General features: G+C 41.1%; 1 protein-coding gene across 1 annotated transcript in view; it reads right to left on the bottom strand.

Annotated features, from left to right (window-relative positions):
- The window catches only part of MAN2A1 (mannosidase alpha class 2A member 1), a 1,212,885-nt gene that overhangs the window by 1,032,134 nt on the left and 165,885 nt on the right, over positions 1-14,866 (bottom strand). Inside the window, exon 3 of the mRNA XM_078675492.1 lies at positions 4,133-4,277. Within this exon, the coding sequence (XP_078531618.1) occupies positions 4,133-4,277 (145 nt within the window). The remainder of the gene's footprint in view (positions 1-4,132; positions 4,278-14,866) is intronic.

The following is a 14,866-nucleotide window of genomic DNA, read 5'->3' as shown; positions in this document are numbered from 1 at the left end:
GATTAAGCTGAATAAGCCGACCTCTCACTGGAAAAAAATGGATCCATGATGGCATAGTTTATATTTAAACTATTTCAGCAGTAATAGGTTTCTATCTTTTTTCTGATTTATAATTCTATTTCCTGGTCCTCAATGTTTGGCTCCCGAGTTGTACTTAACTATGCATAGCTTATCTGGTAATAATGCTTCTAAAACATAAAAATTGATTGATGCAAATTCTAGCAGTTTATTAAAACTAGAGGCCCAACACGATGTCCCAACATCATAGCGGAAACGGAATAGCCCGACAAGAAGTAAGCAGTCCTGCTTCCATTATTACAATGCAACCGCCTTCACGGCGGTCGGAAAGTGTCTTTTCTCTCTTGCAGACTGTGCTGCGGGATGCAGCACAAACCACAATAGAAAAAATACACGTTTAAAACAGCCATTCACAGTGTGGCAGGTACCATGTGGTGCCTGCCACGCGATGCATGGTTGTTTGCCCAGGCCTCATAGTGGAGGCGATGGAGGGACATGAGGCCCTGCTAGGGGCCCCGGAAGTCACTTTTCGCAGCCTTTTCATGTCGGAAAGTCAGACATGAAAAGACATGATATCACAATCCCGACAGCGGTGCCTTAGCAAAAAGGCCGCCATTTGGAGATTATCTGTCCGACCAACGCTCGATGGGATCTCCGATCCTATTCAACACGTCAGCCTTTTTCCCAGGCTGCAGCTGTCTGACCGACTGCATCGTAATGCGGAAGTTGGCCCGCTAACTCCAATTGTCGACGGACTGCCACCGACAGCCTGTTGGTGGCAATCCGCCCAACATCGTAATAGGCCCCCATGTGAATCCTGGCAAAAATGTGGGCAACCCAGTAGAAGCCGAATCCAGCTTCATTGCACCTGACAGCATGGCTCCTGAGCAGCGAGAATTCATGAATCTTCCCATCTCCAATGAAATTAGACAGGTTCTCTACCAGGCTAGAGCTCCTTCTACAAATAAAACATACAGTTTGAAATGGAAAAGATTTTGCTTTTGGTGCAGGGTAGAAGGTGTTGATCCCTTCACGTCTCAACCCTATCAACTTCTGCCTTATCTCTTCTCCTTAGCTAAAACTGGACTGGCACATTCTTCAATAAAGGTTCATTTAGCGGCAATTTCTAGGTACAGACGTTCATAATCTGGACCTTCTCTCTGGTCTTCAAGGATAATTAAACAATTTCTCAAGGGATTGTTTCGAGTTTATCCTCCAGTGAGGCCTCAGCCTCCTACTTGGCAACTGAACTTGGTTCTCACACAACTCATGAAGACCCCTTTTGAGCCTATTCATCGCACGGATATGAAATACCTTTCATGGAAGTTAGCTCTCCTTCTTGCCCTCACTTCCGCAAGACGCATTGGAGAGCTACAAGCTCTCACAATTCAGGAGCCGTTTCTCCAATTCAAGAGGAATACAGTAAGTAATCTTACGGACTAATCCAAGATTCATACCTAAAGTCCCTTCGGATTTTCATCTAAAAGAGCCGGTGATTCTTAAATATTTCTTTCCTCACCCTTCAACACCAGTTTAAGGGTCACTGCATTCTCTGGACGTGCAAAGGTGTTTGAAATTTTATTTGGATCGCACCAAGGAATTCCGTAAATCCTCGCAACTTTTCATTGCTTTTGGGGGTCCTCGCAAGGGCCTGCCTCTTTCAAAACAAAGTATTGCAAGATGGATCTCTAGTGCCATTCTCTATTGCCACGCAACAGCGGGGAAGCCGCTAACCAGCATAATTAGAGCACATTCCACAAGATTTGTGGCTTCTTCATCGGCACTCTTTGCGGAGTGCGCATCAAAGACATTTGCAGGGCTGCAACATGGAGCAGCGTGCAAACCTTTACAAGACATTACTGCTTGGACTCCTTGATGCAAGAGAACACGGCTGTGGGCCAAGCGGTACTGAGGAACCTCTTCCACTGATTGGTGAGCTTTCCTTTTCTATCCCTCCTTCCTTGTTTGCACATTTTGTATCTTTGGAATACTGATGGCTTTTGCAATGTATGTTTATGCCACAAAATGTACTGTATTGCTTACTGCTTGCTACTCTTATACAAAGCATGGGAATCTATGAAAGTTCCAATACTGGGGAAAGAAAACAAGTTACTTACCTGTAACTTTGGTTCCCCAGTATTGGTAACTTTCATAGATTCCCATGCGCCCGCCCGCCTCCCCAAGGAAAGCTCAGCCTCCAGCAGATATGGTTACTAATACACAACGGCTGAGAAAATCTGAGGCTCTGAGGTTCCTTCAGGAGGGTTCTAAGTGGTGAGGCTCTTCTGATTGGGTGATGATTAGTTTGGTCTCTTTTACAAAAAAGAGGCGGATATGCTACAAAAGGGAATGAGGCCTAGGTCTTTCCTTTCTCTTTTGTACCTACTGCTATGTTATTTTTGGTTACCGAGACTCCCATTCTGACGATGGGGAATGATACAAAGCATGGGAGTTCTATGAAAGTTCCAATACTGGGCCAAACACTGTTATTGGACTCTTGCTAAGTTATACAATGTAAAACGTTTGAGAAACCATATTGCTGGAATTGTAAAACCGAACCCGGCTACTTGAAATATATGCTATTTGAGTGTCCAATTATTTGTAAATTTTGGTCTGTCAGGTGTAAAATCAACTTTTATGTGGAATTATTATTGGTAAATATTCATTTGTTACATTTTCACTTTTGAATATAGATGTTAGACTGTTTAGTTTATTAATTTCTTCTGCTATCAAATTAATTACTAGGAAATGGAAATCTGCTTACTAAACATCTCCACATTCCTGGTGAAAGTGGATATTATTTAAGAGAAATGGAAATAAATTCCCTTTTAATAAGAAGCCACTTTTTATTGCATCTTTTATCTGGAAGACTCTGAATGTTTTTTCTTAATATTAGCTAAGTTGTCAAATATCACAAGACTATATAAGATATTATATAGGTAATCCTATATATGTTTTATTTTGCTATTATTCTTTGATTGTATTTTTGTTGCTGGATTATAAAACTCAAAATATTTTTCAACTTCAAAACTGGAGTAGGGGCAGTTAAACAGTATTGCCCTCTGCAGCAGGTTATAATGATATAGTCCCTAACAAAAAGCTACATAATTTCAGAGCGTGTTAGGGTACTATTCACATTTTTAGAAAACTTTATCAGAGGTGGAGTTTGAAAGATCGGAAATCACTAAACACCACTGGAATTACACGATTCCTAGTCTCTTTAGTGATTACCGATAGACATTTTATTAAACACTAACTAGTGCTTCGACCTAAAGAGAGTACTTCGAATTTGTTGAGAATCTTTCCTGCCTGCAAACCTCATTCTCTGCAAAAGCTTCCTAGTGTTATTATCAACTTTATGGCCACATTCATTTTTTTATTATATGCTACACAGTTCAGTATTAAAGTCATTCAAACCTAGACTTTCCATTAAAGGAGGCTTAGTTAAATGATAGTGTTAGAAAATGACTGGTTAGACGTTATAGGATACATTACAACTAGAGTACTTTAGAGGCGCACAGTGAAATAAACCGTCATGAAAGAGGGAGGTGCTTTCAACAACTCAAAAGAGCTGCTGCTCTTTAATCGTTTGTTTCCTAAAAGCCAACCTTTTTTTGTCTATCTGGATTGACAGTAGACCTTTACTAACAATAAAAGGAACTGCAGAACAAGTGTCTTCAGTATGATGTACCTCAGCATTCGCTTGAAGAAAACCCACTCATTTGCTCAGCTAGCACAAAATGGTATCACTGTCCGGAAATCCTTTGTAATAAACAGTAACTTTTTCATCAAAGCACAGAAAAAGAGAAAAATGAAGGAAAAATTAAGTTTCTATCTTGATGTTTATAGTGTGCATTTGTAAGCAACGCATGTTTGTGATAGTAGAGTTCTCCTCAAACGGAGTATAGAGTGTTGTGTAAGGCAAGTAAGACAAGCAAGGCAAATGGCCCCTATGCCATCTGGTTGGATACTAAAAGACGGACTTGAGGGGGGTGCAGTGAGCCCCTCATACTCATGGGCTCTGGTTACCCTGTACCTGCTACACTGATGATAGTTCAACTGCTAGGAAAATGTGACTGACAAATCGTTTGCCGTAAATGTATGCTGATATTACCTGGGTCATTGTGTGAGTGTGGCACAACAAACACCTGAAGAGGCTCACTGTCCCATTCGTTCTCCTCATATGTAATTTGAAATCCCTGTTTCCAAACACCACCATCTGGATTATCAAAAGGAAGCATGTCATAAACATTCAGCATCTAAAATAAGAAACAGAACATTGAGTAAAAATGAGAAGGTGGTCCGTAAACTGAAAAGGGTAATTCCATGACAAGCAGGACAAGCAATCTGCATCCATTTTATAACTTTACTAAGGGCTGATGTACAATTTACATTATTTTTACCATTGGTCAATGACAGAGAAGGTAAGTCAGCTCATAAAAGAAGACTCAATGAGGAATCTTAGGTTTACTTTAGCCCACCCAGGTCTATATGATGTCACATTATCCCTAATAATAGTTTTTTACTGAAAGCGCCAGGTGTCATTTCGATTCTATTTTAATTGTAAGAAGTAAAACTAGGAAGAAGGTGCCTGTTATTCAAAAAGGTGCAGTACAAAGTTACGGAAAAAGAATGTCCTTAATAGGCAAACAGCAGTATATATTAAACATTTGGTAAATCCCTAAATTAGATTCAGGGATCTGCTCACCACCCCGCTTTAGAAAGCCACATTACTCAGTCTTCTTTGGTCTTGCTTGGCAAACCACATTTTCTCAGCAGCCTGCTTCGTTCTCACATTCAATAATATTTTCAGTAGCTTTAACGTTCACTGTTTTCCTTTGGGATAGATATTACAATATATTCTGTGTACAAAGAAGAAAATAAGTTACTTACCTGTAACTGCGGTTATCCAGTATTGGTATCTTTCACAGATTTACATGCTTTTGAAACATTCTCCGTCGTCAAAGTGGGAGTCCCACGGTACTATAGTAAATCAGTATAATATAGTAACATAAGCCAATATGGCATTACAAAGTCACTTAAATAGCCTACCGATCTATGCCCTCATTTTAAAAAGTCTGAAAGATCAATAGGGCAACCCACTATTCCCCAAGGAATTGGGTATAATGATTAATGAATGTGTTTCTATGTTCTTTTGATAAAGTTTTTTGTGTTTAAACTGATTGATTCTAATATAAAAATATCTATTTATTGATGGAAAACTCTGAGTTCTGAGAAAAATGTTGTTCACTTGTGTGACGACTCTTAAATAATAAGTTACAGTTGAATGATTCCTCAAGGATCACCTATGTTTTGTTATTACTTATTTAAAAAAGGCCAAACTTCAACTATAAGAAATTAGGAAAAAGGACTCTCTAGAACACTTCCAACAAAGGCTGAATCTCTAGATTTTCTGGCACAAGTGGGAATAAATTATTCCGAACTATAGGGGGAGCCTTTTAGGGTAGGAGGGTGGGTCACATGTGAATCTATAAAATATACCAATACTAGATAACTGCAGTTACAGGTAAGTAACTCATTCTCTTATCCACTATTGAATCTTCCATAGATTCACATGCTTAAATCAGATTAGCAAGCAGTGTTGTAGGTAAGTTAAGTACCCTTAGAAGATGGTAGGTAAAAACAATATACCATTGAAGTAAGTGATAAGACTTAAAGTTAACCTAAATATGTATATAAATATAGATGAATATATATATATATATATATATATGTATTTGCTGCTGCGGAGGGCAAAACGAAATTGTAGTACCACTGCAGCATTCATGGAAGAGAAAAACATCATGATTGACAGGTTTAAAAACAGGGGTTATCTGCAGTGGGTACTGAATAGAGCCATCTGGAAAGTGGACGCAGTACAACATAAAGATACACAGAACATGACTGCGGATAATTCAGAAAGAGAGAGTGGTATGGAGAACACTACTAGGATTATCCTGACCTACAACAGGAGTTCCAAAAATATCAGGAACATATGGTCTAAAAACTGGGAGATACTTAAAAGTGACCCGAATATCGGTCCTTTGATAAGTGAGAAACCCATTATCACATACAGGAAGGGAATAAGCTTAAGGGACAAACTCATACACAGTGACATTACAGTCTATAACACCATAACTAAACAGGGTCTGTGTGGGTTTTTACCTTGTGGCAACAGCAAGGCCTGCAAGAATAGCTATATGCATAAAGAATTTATCATTTTGGATGACAGAAAGAAACGGATAACACAATTTCTCACATGTGGTACACCTTTTGTAGTATATTGTCTTTAATGCCCGTGTAGGCTCAGGTACATTGGCAGTACCTTACATCCAGTTAAAAAGCATGTGCTTGAGCATATGCGGGCAATTACTATTCAAGACCAGCAGTATCCTGTGGCACGTTATTTTCAGCAGCATCATTTCTCGAATTGCAATCTACTCAGTTTCTACATACTGGAACACATCCCCAGACCACATAGGGGAGGAGATAGAACATTGAAACGGAGACAATGTGAATCAGAATACATTATTGACCTTCAGACGAAGAGCCCTGGGGGGCTCAACATAGATGAAGAGCTGTGAATACATCTGTATACAATGTAATCTTATTGTGTTTTGTAACCACTAAATCTTTTGTGCTCTCTGATGTCTTCTTTAATCCCTTAAGATAGTTATCTATGAGAAACTGTAAACATTTCTATGCAAAGTGTGAGTTTCTTCTCACATTTAATTTTTTTTTTGTTTTTCTCTTTTCACTACAGGAAGAAAGGAAAGGGCCCACCTACATGGGTAGTTCACCTTCACGTGTACCCTACCCTTTTTTCCAGAGGTACATGGCGAAGGCACTTCACTTCAGTCAAACCCTTGGTTGAGCGGGAATTGGACTGCCACCAGTGTTATCTATCCTGCAACTGCGGTAAGGCGAGAGGTGAATGGCGCCTGACAAGCCGCGAACGGCATTGGGAGGTGCGTGGCAATGAGGACAATGAAACGTGGAACATTACTGTTTTATATAAACTGACTATCATAGGGAAAACTGACCGCCCAATATGACAGCCGAAATTGGAGATCGCATTTCCCCTTTTGCTTTCTATGACCTGCAATACACCAATGAGTCACGTGTTTGCAGTATTTAAGGAATTCAATGTCATGCGCTTGTGATACCATTTGAAGCACTGATGAAGGATGTTTTTCAAAACGCGTTTCCATAAATAAAATGTATCCATTCACCCCGAGAGTGCCGAGTGGAGCCTGTGATATTGTCCGTGATACCTACCCTCACGTTGAACGGCACCCGCCTTAAAGAGTTCGGCAGCAGTGGGTGGGAACTGGAGCTGTGATATATAAAAACAGCAGTTGTGTGCTTCTGATGATAGAATTATATAAATGTGGAAAAAAAATACAAATAACCTCCTTAATAAATACCTTAGAAATAGATGCTCGCCTTAAAGGAACAGATGCCTTAACCCACCTGCTTAATAGCTTGTACTACTACATCGAGATGATTTGAATCTCTAGACTTGCGCGAGCTGGTATGAACTCTTTCAATTTTCAGTGCAGCAGTTCCTATCCAAAGGACCATGTGCAAACAAGGTTAGCCAGGGTGTAAACCAGGTTTGTATAGTGTGCAATAGCACATTACTGTCAGAAGCCTGCAGTGATGGAGGTATAACTGAAAAATTGCAGAAAAACATCTAGCAATGGTTGAGCTTGTTACTGGAGTACCTTGTGTAGATGAACCCCTACGACAGCAGTAGCAGATCCCACAGCCCTAATTGTTTGTTCCAATATAAACAGAAGTACCTAAAAGAGGATGAGAACATTGTTAGATATCTAGGGTTTAGAGCGAATATATAGCTGGTGACAATGGAACTGGGACAGAAATATGAACTATGATAGGTTTATCGATATGAGATAATCAACATTTTTTGCTGAGAAACAACAAGTGTTGCTCAAACAGAGCACAAGTAAAACTCTTGCACTGTTAAAGCTTGCATTTGGAGACTCAGCGAGCTGAAGCGAGGGTTTACAGAAAAGTTACCTTCAACTAGAGATATGTGGGAAAGGTCAAGAACTCCTGAAGGAGTGCTGGATACGTCTTCTGGAACAGAGAGAGAGAGAGAGAGAGAGAGAGAGAGGGAGAAACAGAGCTATAGGTGAATATCCCCGTCTAGAAACTGTTGTGAAATACACGTTGCTACTGAGTTTGTGACAGAAGGAAGGCAAAGCAGAGTCTAGCTTGGTGATGCTTCCGAATGGTTTATGGTACACTGCTGATGGTATAAGCAGAATGAGTTCTATTTATTTTGGACATTTTGGTTGTTATTTCCTCTGTTTCCTAGTATAGGATATCTGACGTTCCAAGGTATGTGTATGATCCTGAACTGGTAAACTTCAGTAGGTATGTGGTAAAATGAGAAGACGAGGAGTGGTTGGGTGCAGAACCTGGCGGTGGATCATGGTAATACGAGTGGCATAGAGGGATATGCCTGTAATTGGAGTTTGAGGGCATGAGTATCTCCGTAAACTTGTGTTGTTGGCCACCTAGGAGTATTGGAAATGTGGCAACAGTGGTTCATTTCCCTTGTTGGTGGGAATCATCGGTATGAGCAATAGGAGAAAACCAAAAAAATCTGAATTATCTGAAGAATATTTTAATTCCTTACAACCTTGGAAGAAGGTATGCCTTGATATAAAACTGGTCTTTATTGTTTAGTGGAAAGAGATGTTGTCGTGATGTACCCAAGTAAAAATAGTCTGTATAGTTCTGACTGATCTGGTTTCCATTACTACAGGGGCTCTTGGCCATACTGAGAGCATTACGCAGGTTAGACCCCTGTTAGGGTCTGGAGATATTTCTGGGTCTTGTAGGCTAACTTCACAGCTTTCAAACATCTAGGAAGAGGTGCCTGATTGAACAGTTTCTTGGAAAGAGATACAGAAGTGATGTCTCTACATTGTTGCCAAGACATGGAACAAACTTCCCCTTCAACTCCGTACAGTCTCCTCGCTGGTAGACATCAGAAAAAAGACTGAAGACCTGGCTCTTCGAGGGAGAAACAGAGACCAGATACCCCCACGGTGACAGAGCTGCGCTTTACAAATGACTGATTGATTGATGCATTTCTCATCCCAAATGGTATGGGGACGCCCAGGTGTTTGTATTCGGTCTGGGAGGACCTGTCCTGGCAGGTGAAGCTGGACTGTTGCCATGAGGAGCAGGGTGAATGCTGATTAGCATATGGCTGGGTCTAAACTGGAATAGTGTGGTGAGCAAAATAATGATGGATTAAACCCAGATCCATGGGTGGGGGAAAAGTTTGATATTCTTCAGTATTAGGTGTATCCTTTCCTTGTGTTATATATTGATGTTGCATGTACCTTGGAAAAGTGACCAACAGCCAAACATATACTGGGAGACCCGGTTTAAGGACAAAGAAAATTTAGGGAAATGTTTGTGACCTCGAACGTTTCCGGCTGCTTTGGAGTTTTTGCAGCGCATCGTCCATGGCTGGGAAAGATATGATAACGTACTGCAAGAGGGTAGCTGGTACTGAGATCATGCAACTGGAGAATGTGCGATAATGTGGACATGAGCATCCTGCAAGTCTAGCTATGCCGTAAAGACTATGTTTAAAAGATTATGGATGTTGGAAATTCCAGCTTCTAATAGTTATTGTTTTCTGCATTGGAGACGATGCGTACAGGGTTTACAAGTCAAACATAATGTACGGCTAGAACTGTAGAGAGAAATCCCCATGTGTATAGAATTAGAGAACCGAGCAAACACCTGAAGGTTTCTGGGAACCTTGAAATTTGAGAACCATTGCTCTAGAAGTTTGAACCTTAGAACGTTGATGCTTAGGACATCCTGGAACTATCTGTCTGTTTGTATTCATAGGTTTTGAAGTTCCTTTTGTTACGGTCACAGACTGCGTCGCAGGAAAAGGGTGTGAAGACATAGCGCCTAGCAACGACCTGTACAGGTGTACTGAAATGGACCTTGTGTGAGATAGAAAGCATTTGTGAGGTCCAAGATGGGCCTTTTTTCTCTTTTTTAAGCAGGAGCAGAAACCCACGGGTCTTTGGGAATAGGGATCACTCTTTATTGTTCCTTGTGAAAGATGATGAGGGCTCCTTTTTCCAAAAGTGAAGAACGAAAAAAAGAAGAGGAAGATGTTCCCTTGATGTATCGATCTGTAATGAAACTGCAGGGAATGACGTATACGACTAATATAATACATATTTGCTAAAGGTATTCTTTCTCAGTGGATAAGATGAGCAGAAATGTTTACACACATGGTATGACTGGGGCAAGGAGATATGTTCTATTTCATCGCTCACTGGGCCATGCTTCTGCTACTCCGGTCTGTTTCCTCAGGCGGTTAGCTATATTGTCGTTGCTAGCAACTGGGCTTTGCAAATACATGATGGGATACAAGACAGGCTCTCTTAATAGAGTAGAAAAGTGAATTGTCCGTCTATTACAAGGACAATCCTTTACGTGAAAGGTGTCAAGTGATACAGTTGCACTTGTTACCGTTGAAACCACGTATGGTCTGGGAAGCATTGTCCACGTGTCATTTCCATATTGGTGACACTGCCAGCCGACAGAATGCAGTAATGTCCAAAAGATATTAACCCAGAATCACCTGGTGTTGCATAATTAACGCTCCCATGTCCGATGGCAATAGATGGTCAGTAGGACCCAAATTGGGAACAGAAATAGCTGAACCGAAGTTGAAATAGCCCCAATCAAGGAGAACCGTTGGGGCATTGCCCAGGTGACTATACCAATCATCTGGTGCTGTCAAGTGTCGGGCAATCATCTGGTGACCCTGAACCACTTGGGTAAGTAAATATTGCGGAGTAGGGTGACTTGTAGAAAAAGCACTCTAACTTGTAACTATTCGCACCAACGTAGCCACAATTGTGGCTAGTTTCCAAAGTATTGTCACACCTTATCCCCACACATAAAACACTTCATAGGTAATGAATTAATGACACTGGTTAGAAAGGCATGGACCTTGTTTGGAGGAGAGTCCAGCGTGGACCCGGTGTGGGTTGGGTAGATAGCCATAGCCTTCAGAACCTATATTATGGACCAGCATATTGCAGTGGAGAATGTTCCTTAAAATGTATAGTATGAATGTCATAGACATGTCTCTAAACCACTTAGAACCTATGGGGACAGGTATATATTGGTTATTAATACATTCAATAAGGTGTGGATGTCTTCACCTTGTGAGAATGAACCATTCCTACCACTGTATATGCTATGGTATGGACGAGGCAGTCAACGATCAGCGTTGATGACAACCGCTGTCGGAATGCCACGAGGAGCAGTCATCAGACCGCCATTGACATGCCGTCGTCAAGGAGGACAAGTCCAGATGCACCGATCGACAATGCAGCCAACTGCTGCAACCATGTTTTTATCGCCGTAGAATATGGTCTTGACGACGAGCATCAGCAACGATGCAGAGGTACTCCAACAAGATGATGGTCTTTGGCAAGTAAATGCTTACTTTTAAATGTTTAAACCCTGTCCTTGATAGCATGCTCATGTGTAATAAGGACAGTAGTTGACAGTGCGTTGAGGAAATCCTCGTCAATGTATGGTGACTTAGGAAGATCGAACTCCAGGTGAAAACATAGGAGTTATAGCCCTTGACAGCAAAGCTTCTGAGAGGCCTTTGCGTTTCTTTTGAACTGTCCTTCTGAGACTCGAGATGAGTCTTTCTAAGAGGTCTGAGAGCGCCTGGAGTACCTTGCCCCTTTGATAGCTATTTCAAAGCGCCATAGCAAGTTATTTCTTTAGATACCAAAGTGTGTTTCTCCTTAGAACTGTCCTTCTGAGACTCAAGGAGAGCCTTTTTTGAGGGCAATAGGGGCATCTGAAGTACCTTGCTATATTGTTGCCCATTTCAACGCATTATAGGAAGTTATTTCTTTAGATGTCAAAAAGCAGCTGTCCCTCCTACCTTATGATGAGGGTAAAGGCAAAGAGTTCCTTGAAATAAGAATCTGACAGAAGAATACTCCACTACGGCCATAGGGTTAGAGAGACATTTCAATGTATGGTGCTTTTGCTATTAAAATAATACAATTTATTTTAAAATAGTACTTAGTATATAACTGATCAGGTCTAAGAGAGAACACCTTCACACGACGTGCAGGAGAAAATCTATGGATTCAGACTTTGTTGGGAGTTTATTAGAGGGTGCTTTCTCATGAATAGTTATAGTTTAAGTTTGGTCCTGAAATAAGGACATAGGCAGTCTAATAAAGAGACTTTGTAGTACCATTTTGGCCTATGTTACTATATTAAAATGTTTAACTATGGTACTGTGGAACTCCAACTATGACAACGGGGAAGGACTCAAGAATGGGAATCTATGAAAGATCCAGTACTAGAGAATCAACAAATCTTAAGAGTATTTTTGAAAGCAGCAAAGTATTTATTGCGGAAAATCCGCACATTCAAACAATGTGGCTAAAGCAGCACAACTGAATTGGTATTAGTGCTTCTCCTGCTGACATACTACAATACTTACATATCATAATTACAACTGCTTTAAAAACTACCCTCTCAGTCAAATGTTGTGTGATGTGCTGGCCTCTTGCCCCAATTAGCCATTTTAGAATTGCCTGGGTCAAATTCCTTTCGCCATTTGTTCTTCAGGTTTTAAAACCTTTTTGGTTAGGCGACTTTAATCTCTGGCTTGATTTCCTTTCAAGGTCTGAAGTTTCAAGTTTATTGACCTTAACCAGTACTAACTGGTTAGGTCCAACACATGTGACGTTCCACACACTTTAGCTGATCTGGTCTTCTTCTGAAATAGATAATTTTATAAGGAGCAGAACTCTACCTTTGACTGGTGAAACAGCTGTGCTCATGCATTATGTCTAATACTCTTTCGTTTGAACCTAAAACAAGTTGTGTATGTGTTCAGAATGCAATTTCCCCTGCATGGTGTATGGGTGGGTTCTACTGACTAGGGTGCCAACTGCAAGTATATCTGTTATTCTGACTTTTTTTGTAGCCCAGGTGTCACACAAATCTAGATTTGTGTGCAGAGGCGTTAGTCTGTCCTTGACAATGTGAAATCCTGGACCTCTCCTATATATATGATCTGGAGGGGTACTAAGCTTGCCCTCGTTATGAAAAAAGGACTATTGTCCTGGTGCAGAGCATAAAGCAGTGGTTGCAATACACCATGTAGTAGTGTGTTTCTGAGTACTGAAGCCAGCAGGATCTATTTTAAATGCCCCTACACTAGCGCAGCGCAAGATAGGGGATGAGGACTGTTCTCTCAGGTAATGGAAGTGCACTGTCTAAATTTCTGTTCCTGGTTGGATGAGATCCAGACAAGTGACAAGTTTCTAGGTCAGGTCTGCCTTTTTGTGTCCCCGATTAGGCCTTCAATTGGGGTGATGACAATTAGGTGCAGAAACCTCGCATTTCATTGTGAGTGCTCCAGTTTTGAGACAGCACCAGTGCTGCCTGCTGGGAGAATAATCACTCTAAAGGATGTGTCTGGAGAGCAGACTGAGAAAGACAAGCACGTTTAGCCTGGTCAGGGCTGCATCTGCTGTGATCAACATTTGGTCTGATCAGTACTACTACTGCCATTGACCCGAGTGAGACTGCACCTGTTGGGATTCTTGCATCAGCCTAAACAGGGTCCACTACATCACCTTTATCCAAGGAAATTCCTGTGGTTGGAACCACACTTACAGCAGAGCTGCTGCTAACACAGGACTAAGCCAACTGGTCTACCAGGTAACGTTGGGATATCCTCATTCACTGCAGCCACCAGAATTCCTCGAAAGGAGCGAAAAACAGACAATTATCTACCTACTACACCAAGGGGGGTTAAGCCTTGAGAAAAAACATAAACTGAGTACACATCTAACTGTGGTGAAATTAAGGACTGCTTCTGAGCCCAATTCATGCTTTTACCCGATTACTAAAAGAAGGGGCCCACCCAGAGAAGGGTTATCCAGGAGAATTTAGCAAAAGAGATCAGGGTCACAAGGGTGGAGCATGCTCAGGGGCACTGGCATGTACTGTATTAACAGCTGGATTATGTAGTATTTACTTTGCTGTGATTGAAAGTACTTTATTGTCCTTAAATGATAAGCACTGTGTAGGACAGAAACATCATTGTGCTTATTGGTTGACTGTGGCATGCTGTGATCAGGCACCCTACACTACCTCCGTGAGAAGCCTGTGATTATTCATCAAGCTATCATGAGATTCAAGAGCTGAAAGGGTTGTACTTGGCCCAGTTTGCAGTGCAACAGTAGGAAAAGACCAGGTACACGAGTGGCAAATCTCCTCAACTACTATGTCTGCCCTATAGCCCCTATGAACAGGATCAGGCACCATTGATCCAAATCCGTGCATCCTCCAGATACAAATGGTCTGCTCAATCAGACTAAAGCCCGCCGTTTCCCACCGAAGAGTGGAGCCTGGGAAAGTCAACTCCACAGAATGCAAAACAGAAATAACTACCTGCATGCAGAGCAGGTAAGCTGTCAAGACACCACTCTGGCAGGAAACCTTGCGTATTCCTTAGACAGTACTGAAAATAAGAAACAGCAAAGGAGGAAGTTGGAGTTGGTATTCTTTCCGGTGGACAACATTCATCCACCATTTTGCGGCTATCATTCTTATAAAAGTAAATGTTAGATGTCACTAAAATCAACCCTAATGACAGTTGCATCATTAGAAGTACGAAGAATTTACTACTGTCATACATTCCTATAATCACAGTTAGCTATTGCAAAAGTTATGCTTGCAATGTTCGTGAAGATCCCTTCCATGTGAAGGAGAAAAA

This window comes from Lissotriton helveticus, chromosome 2_1 (genome assembly GCF_964261635.1).
Source record: "Lissotriton helveticus chromosome 2_1, aLisHel1.1, whole genome shotgun sequence".
Classification (NCBI taxonomy): domain Eukaryota; kingdom Metazoa; phylum Chordata; class Amphibia; order Caudata; family Salamandridae; genus Lissotriton; species Lissotriton helveticus.
The sequence above is the reverse complement of the archived record's forward strand: the minus strand, read 5'-3'. Positions and strand labels throughout refer to the sequence as shown.